The following is an 8,028-nucleotide window of genomic DNA, read 5'->3' on the forward strand; positions in this document are numbered from 1 at the left end:
TGTATCCTAAAACTACATAGATTTCAATCATAGTCAGTCTGATTATCTGGAACATTTCAAGAAACTGAGACTTCTTATTTTCCTTAGTGTTTGTAATTACAGGATATCTATCATTATTGTCAACTACATAATAATTTAACAATTTTCATTGGTCATATGTTAGGCTAAGTTTAAATTTCATATCTTATCATGGTAGGAAATTTATTCATGTTCTTCATGAACTGGAAGTATTAATGTATTAATTAAAGTATTAATGGCTGACATATTTTGTATAATTACACAAGCACAGAACAGTAAAATAGTCGCAGTACAGTCCATAAAATCGACACAAGATAACCAGGGGAATCACCTTGGAACAGTCTGCAGCAAAAAAAGCTGCATCTTGCAATGTTATCAGAATCATTCTAAAAATTACCGGTATAGCTAGTAAATAAATAGAAGATATTACATGAGTGTATTTTAATATTGAATTTATTAAGCGAGTTTAATAAAACAAAGAGCTTTAAAAAAAATTATACTTCTTTGAATAAAATGATAACATGCAACATTATCTTTTTATACTGAGCGAGCTGACACTGGAACCCATGATGGGATCTGGCCAGTGAGATATGCAAATACAAGTTGTGTGCAAGTTTGATTAAAATCGATTGCAAACTTTGATGATGTTGTCTTGTGTTCACAAGAAATTGTGGACGAAGAGCGATCACAAAAAAGCTCACATTTTTGTCACTACGTGACGGGTGAGCTAAAACAGAAAACGGGACAGAACTCCAGTTTAGCCACTGACACATTTCATTATCAAATCCAACATTATTTCATTGACAGACACCTGGGATGGACAAGCCTGCTTGATGTGTACTTCACATGAAAGAATTTTACTCCCAAAGCGCGGTTTGAAAGCACAACGATGATGGGAAGTGATTCGACCCCGACCACTTTCTCCTGCCATTCTCAAAGGAAAGATAGTGTTTGAAGTTCTTGTTCTCTCGCCCTTTCGTCAGCACCCTGATAGGTTTAAGTTTTGGTTTGTAAGCTGGTGTGTCAGGAACAAAAAAAAATGAATTTATTAAAAAGTCCAATACACAGGTCCCATAACTACATTTTGCATCTTCACAATGATGTAGGAATTAAGTAAGCTGGTATCTCAGTAACAGCTAGTGAGAATGACATGAAATCGCGGTTTAGTAATTTACTTTTGTTTTGAAATATATGGTTGTGTTTGGTAAAGTACGCACGGATCTACTTGCTAAACAACGACAAACTAACTAACTAATCCACATACTGACTGTGCGAAATATGTCTACAGTATGCCTTCCGTTAGAGGGAGTGGGGATTGTGAGGGGTAAAAAGCCTTTTCCACTGAACATAGTCTCTAAAAGTTTATCCAACATTCAATGTCATTTATATATTGTTCAACAACTTCTAACTCTTCTGAATATGTAGATAAATATTATACATCATACTGACTTTCAGCCTTTCAAAATCACATTTTAAATGGCATACTTTGATGTCCGTTCCTTTGTAGTTTCAGTATACTGCTTTCCGTTTGTTTGGTAGAGTGGTTCGGGTCTGTCATCAAGGAGACTATTAACAACAGAACTGAAATAAAATGAAATTTCAGAACTTTATCATTATCAGATTATTAAAATATCCAAATATCTACCGGTATCAAATGCAAATTAAGAATTGAATTCAAAAGAAAAAATGCAATCCTTTCAAAGAAGTGGCGGGATGGTGGGGGAGGGCTAATAGTTACAAACTTTGCCGAAAATGGCCTAAAAACAGGAAAGTCACTAAATTTTCATTTATAAATATGTATTGTTTTATCGAAATGCATGCACTATTTTACAATTTATTCATTAATGAAGAAAACATCTGATGTAAATGAAAACATTTTTAACACTACAGGTATGGAAAACATCCAGTTTTAACCATTTTTCAGACAAATCTGAAATTTTCAATATGAACTAGCGACCACAATCAAAAATGGTCATAAGTTCTGTGAAAGAAATTGGACCTATGATGAAACTATTTATATGGTCCTTAGCTGTACATACTACTAAAACATTTTTATGTAACCTAAATATAGCAAAAATTTCCGTTGTCCGGAAAATCTGTAAATTCAGCAATATTCAGTGACATGACTGGAACAAAATAATCATTATGCTTTTTTTAAAAAAAGCTATATTCAATATGGAAGAAGTATTCGGGCAGCAAAAAGGCATAACTTTTTCAGTTATCAAAAATTTGAAAAATTAAATCCAAAATAATGTAGGCCATATAATGCTTAATAAGTGAACCTTGTACTGTCATAGATGAGTAATAATAAAAATAATTTCTAATAGGGATCTAACTCTATGTTATGGGTCTTTGTATTCCGGAAATAAATTATTTTAGGTCAATGTGAAGAAGGTGTAAGCTTATTTGAAAATGTCTTGAGTCAGATGTCTTTGGAAAATTAGACAATTGCAGGCTTTGAGACCAAATATATTACCGAAACATTTGCTTCTGTCACTAATATAATAGGAATATTCGATGTAGAAACAACATCTACCAATATCTACCAATATTGTATATGGCCATTAAGTCATTTATAATGTATCGGTATTGTAAAAATACTATACAGTCAAACTTACCGGAGAGGCCACGCCTTTTAAAGAGACCTTTGTATGAAGAGACCATTTTTTCAGTTCCTTTTTGCATTTTTAAAGAGCGAATATGTTGTGTTAGGAGCCCAGTTGGATTAAGATACCACGGGCGGGCTACCGGGTAGAACATCTATCTCCCTTTACCCAGTTGAATGTCTTGCTCACAGAACGACACGAGCTGAGCTCAAGCCCACGGAGGTAATTATTATTATTAAACCAGATTTATATAGCTTTCATGATAAACACGTTCAAAGGCGCTTTACATATAGCAAACGCAGCCACACAGGGCTCAAAATTCATCTTCTACCAGTACAGACACAGAGCGATCTGACCAGAGAGGACAGAGTGAGACAAAGACCCCAGAACAGATAGAGAGAAGTCCTTTTTAGATACATGCCTGTCCGGCCAACTTAGCCTAACTCTTTGCGAATAGACGGTCTAGTTCTTTAAAGATCTGCTCCAGTCCTACCTTTTAACCTTAAATTGTCACTGAAATAGCATGGAAATCCTGACTATGAACAGTGACGCCTGTCAAAATAGAGTCTATTTTGTATTAAATTCTATATAGAATACCTGTGGTTTTGTGTGCTAAAGTGTGGCGCGTGGCCGTTAACTGTTACCTATTGTAATCATGGGTTGCATACACACAATAGAATTTGAATAACCGCGGAGCAGGGCTTTAACGTGCTCGGTGTACAACACCGATACACGCGAAGCCGTCTTTCCTGGGAAGAACCAGTACATGCCTCTTAGTTAGGTGGGATACACTCAAGAGCAAAATTTCCAGTGCATGGAACGGGGTTCGACCCTCTGACCTTTGAATTGACAGTCAAGCTGGTTACCACTAGACCACCGGCCCACCATAAGTTAAGGGGTCTGTTATTCTTTATTATTATTATTGTAGTTTTTAGAAATTATCCTTTTTCAAATTCAACTCGATAAAAAGGTCGAAAATAATGAATATCAAGAGGTTTAAACCTATTTTATTGCAAAAAAATCATGTTTAAAATACAAATAAACACATGCGTTATTTTAACATAGATTAATAAAAGTCAGAAAAACATGTTAAGTAATGTCTACATTGAAATCAGATGCAAAAGGGTTGGCCCACAAATTTTCCCAACATTAGTGACGGCCCTTCCCGAGAGGTAAAAGCGACATGTAAAAATGTATTGTAAATTAGGTGGGTGGGGTACAGATTAAACTGGATTAAATATATTTTTTCTTAAAAAGTGTAAATACAAATATTTAAACTGTCACAGTAGCTTGTTTAATGGCATGACATTTGAAATTATAAGCCTTCAGACATAATTTAGCAGTATCTTTTCATAATCGGTTGCCAGATTGATGACGTCATTTCTGGATGTATATCATTTTATTTTGCACCATTTGGTATATGTGGCTATATATATTTCTAAATTATTTTCGAGTGGGGGTAACAAACGGCAGCGCAATTAACGAAAAGAAACACATTAAAAAGTTATTTTTACATGTAGGCTTTATGTATTTACCAAACTAAAAACCCGACCGCTTTGTTCAATAAGGAGAGCGCATGTTCTCCGTGACAATTTGATAAAAGACATTGTGTATGAAATCATCCGTCCTCTACCTCTGGCTCAAGTGGGCAAGTTGACAGTAACTTGCGGAGAACAGGTTTGTACTGGTACAGGGTTAACTGCCGCCGTTTATGGCACGCCAATTGTCCAATAATTACGTGAACCCACGGTCGAAAAACTAGGATTAACGATCGATAAACTAGGTTTTTCGAAAGTAAAACCAGGCGTTTCGAATAATAACTTATATTTTCGAGCGAAAACATAAGATAGCGAGCGTAAACCGTACGCTCGTGAATCCAGGTTTACGTTCGATAAACTAAGTTTCTCGATTGAACTATGAATTTCGGTCGTTATCCTTAGTTCACGAGCGTGAACCTATGTTTACGGGCGTAAACCTTGGACTTAGATTCACGTTTGTAAACTATGGTTCACGCTCGTAAACCCAAGATTACTTTCGTAAACATAGGTTCACGCTCGTAAACATAGGTTCACGTCCGTAAACTATGCTTCACGGCAAGCCAATCATACGTTCTTTATCGTATAGTAACCTACATTTTCGAGCGAAAACGGGCGTAAACCCTAGTTTACGCTTTTGAGCCCGTGTTTACGTTCGATAAACTAGGTTTTTCGATTGAGCGTGAACCTGGGTTCACGAGCGTGAACCATAGTTTACAAACGTGCACCTATGTTTACGACCGAAAATCATAGTCTTGTTCGAGAAACCTAGTTTATCGAACGTAAACCTAGGTTCACGCTCGTATACCCAAGTTCACAGTCGTAAACATAGGTTCACGTCCGTAAACATAGGTTCACGTCCGTAAACTATGGTTCATGGTCGTAAACACAGGTTCACGTCCGTAAACATAGGTTCACGGCCGTAAACCCATGTTCACGCCCGAAATTCATAGTTTATTTTATAATCCTAATATATCGACCGTAAACCATGGTTTACGTTTGATAAACTAGGTTTCTTGATTGAAATACGAATTTCGGTCGTTATCCTATATTTACGATCGTTATCCTATGTTTACGCTCGTGAAGCCCGGTTCACGCTCGTAAACCATAGTTTACGAACGTGAACCTATGTTTACGGCCGTGAACTTTGGTTTACAAGCGTGAACCGACGTTTACGAGCGTGAACTATAGTTTACGGTGTTATCATATGTTTTCGCTCAAAAATATAGGCTAGTATTCGAAAAACCTTGTTTTACGTTCGAAAAACCTGGTTTATCGATCATTACTCCTAATTTTTCGACCGTGAACTTCACGTAATTATTGGACAATTGGCGTGCCATAGCCGTTACATAACTGAAACACTGTTAGAAACATAGTTGAACCAGAAAAAAAAAGATATATTCATTTGTGTGTACAAACTGGAATGTCACATTCATAGTGAAGGGGACCTAGATATCCAGAAGGAAAGATCACAAGACTCCATTCTAGAGCACGTGAATTAAATTCCCGGACACGTTTAATGTGTATCTGCTGTTGCAAGAACCATTTTATATTGTTAGTAAACTTTTAATGATCATTACTGATTCGTTTTTCCCTTTTCCAGTGATGTTTTATAAAAATGGGTTGAGAATGGGACAGTGTCATTACAACTGAAAAACTAAACACAGGTTTTAAGTTAGCACTTTATTTTTCAATTTACAATATGAAACATTCTAGGTAGCAGAATAATCTAACACAAATCAGTATAAACTTTATTGCAAAAGGGCAATAAAAATATTCTACAGGCGACAATAAATTATATCAGTTTACTAACTATAAAGTACCTAAATATATTAATTTCGATAGCGCGCAAAATAAAACATATATATAATATAACATTACATAGTTTTAAAGAAGCAGAAGCTAGGAGTATAAGAATTGTTTTGGTTTTCACAGACGACTCTCTTCCATTGTAGCTCCGTATTCCAGAGAAGACCTTTCATGTCATGCTTCGTCTGCTATTATACATACGTATTTTTTCAGTCACCTTGACACAGGAATAAATTTTCAAAAGGGTCTTTTGTAGATTAAATTCATCTGGTTTTAACAGGAATATATTTGTTAAAAGAAAGACACGGTTGTGATATTAATCTCATTTTAATTGCCAGATTGAGTGATTGGAACACAATTTACAAATAAAACTATTTTAGACTTGAGTTAGGCATTCTAACATAAAATAACACATTAACAGTGTCTTATTTACACCTGATATAAATGCATTAAGCAGTATTGATATTCATTCTAAAGATATACTGATAACAAGATAGATAGTTTTTATTCGTTTTCTCATACCAATACAACAAAAGCGAGTGTTAATTACTTTCATTGTTCAATCAAATTATCCGGCTCTGCGAATTTTCATCTCTGTGATTTTCATTGGAGCATGGTTTCCTTTCCATGCCGCCCAGGAGAGACCTTTGGCTGATTCAGTGCTACCGTAATCTCCGTTTAGATTGGAATTATGACATCTTTTGTACCACCAGGCACCATGATACAGCACTGCGCAGTTACGGGAGTCGGGGTCGTTGTCTCTGTCATAAGTAGAGAACTTCATTCCATTGTGATACCTTAAAAGAGAATCGCCGGCAGTACCACTATACCCACCGACACTCAACTGGTAACTGGACTCTGCATCACCGATATTAAAGTCACGATAATGTGCATAGGCCGTTTCTCCAGCATAATTAGTAAGATCTACACGCAGTTCGTACTTGTCTTGACTGGTAATCAGATGTAAATAACGATTTCCAAGCCAGAAGTTCGCGCTGAGATTTCCAAAACCATTTTCATACTCGTCCCATGTCCTATAAAAGTCAGTGTCAGAAACTCGTCTCTGTATAACAATCCATCCACCGGAAGACGTATCCATGTCGCATCTAACAGAAATGTTCTCTTTTGCTTTTTGGAACGGGTATATCGTGTAAATGCCTGTAGTTCGGTTACCGTCGTTTTGGATATCTTCACAGTCTGTTGCATATGTTTTTTCTTCCTTAATCACAGCAGAAATTATAGCAATCAATTCTCTCTTCAGTTCCGCTATGTCTGTTTTTGTGGCATGATTAGACCCGTCTGAATTGCATTTACAGTCGAGACGGTTTGATATGTTTACAAACACTTCTTCAATGTATTCTTTCGTAACATATTGACTTTCAGACACTTCACCGCCGTCAGTCTGAACTTTAACAAGCGGGATATAAATATTGTTTGCACTTTTAGCCCAAACAGTTCCCAAGATTGCAGTCAGGAAAATAATTTTCAAATCCATACTAAACTTCATACTAGTAATAAATTCTTTTTTAAATGTTTATCCTCTTAGAGTTAAACACAGAAATAGTCAAGACAAAACTCAATACCATAAATGATAGCTAAACGTACTGATGTAGGCCTTTATATTTACGTTTTGTTTGCAATGAGATTGTACAGATAACATTTGTACAAGTAAAAAAACAAGCAAAGAAAGAAATTAAACCTAATAGTATAGAAAATAGAACAAAACACGCAGAAAAGATTAAATATATCTTACTTATGATCAGGTGTTTGTCGTAAAACTGAAAATTATAAATTCAAAATCGGTTTACGCCGGAGCAAAAGGGCGTGAGCGGCGTTGAAGTTTGCATTACCTCTCCTCAACTGAGTCTGTTATCTGTTTTGCTTGTTTGCATTCTATGCTTATAAGTAATCTTCTAGTTGATTTTGTTTTCTCAAATCAACCAGATTTCGATCCTAACCATTAAGAAAGTTTGTAATAATCATCTAGTAACTGCATTTTTTTACAGTCCTAAATAAAATTGTTCTTTATATAAAAGACCATGATTCTATCAATATGTGAT

The 8,028-nt window shown here is 35.6% G+C and overlaps 1 protein-coding gene across 1 annotated transcript; it reads right to left on the bottom strand.

Annotated features, from left to right (window-relative positions):
• Nucleotides 1-5,823: 5,823 nt before the first annotated feature.
• On the bottom strand, nt 5,824-7,568 carry LOC128550344 (ficolin-1-like). The gene has a single exon (XM_053529231.1). The coding sequence runs from the start codon at nt 7,473-7,475 to the stop codon at nt 6,537-6,539; it is 939 nt and encodes a 312-aa protein (XP_053385206.1). The 5' UTR covers nt 7,476-7,568; the 3' UTR covers nt 5,824-6,536.
• Between the last annotated feature and the right edge of the window lie 460 nt (nt 7,569-8,028).

This window comes from Mercenaria mercenaria, chromosome 17 (genome assembly GCF_021730395.1).
Source record: "Mercenaria mercenaria strain notata chromosome 17, MADL_Memer_1, whole genome shotgun sequence".
Taxonomy (NCBI): Eukaryota; Metazoa; Mollusca; class Bivalvia; order Venerida; family Veneridae; genus Mercenaria; species Mercenaria mercenaria.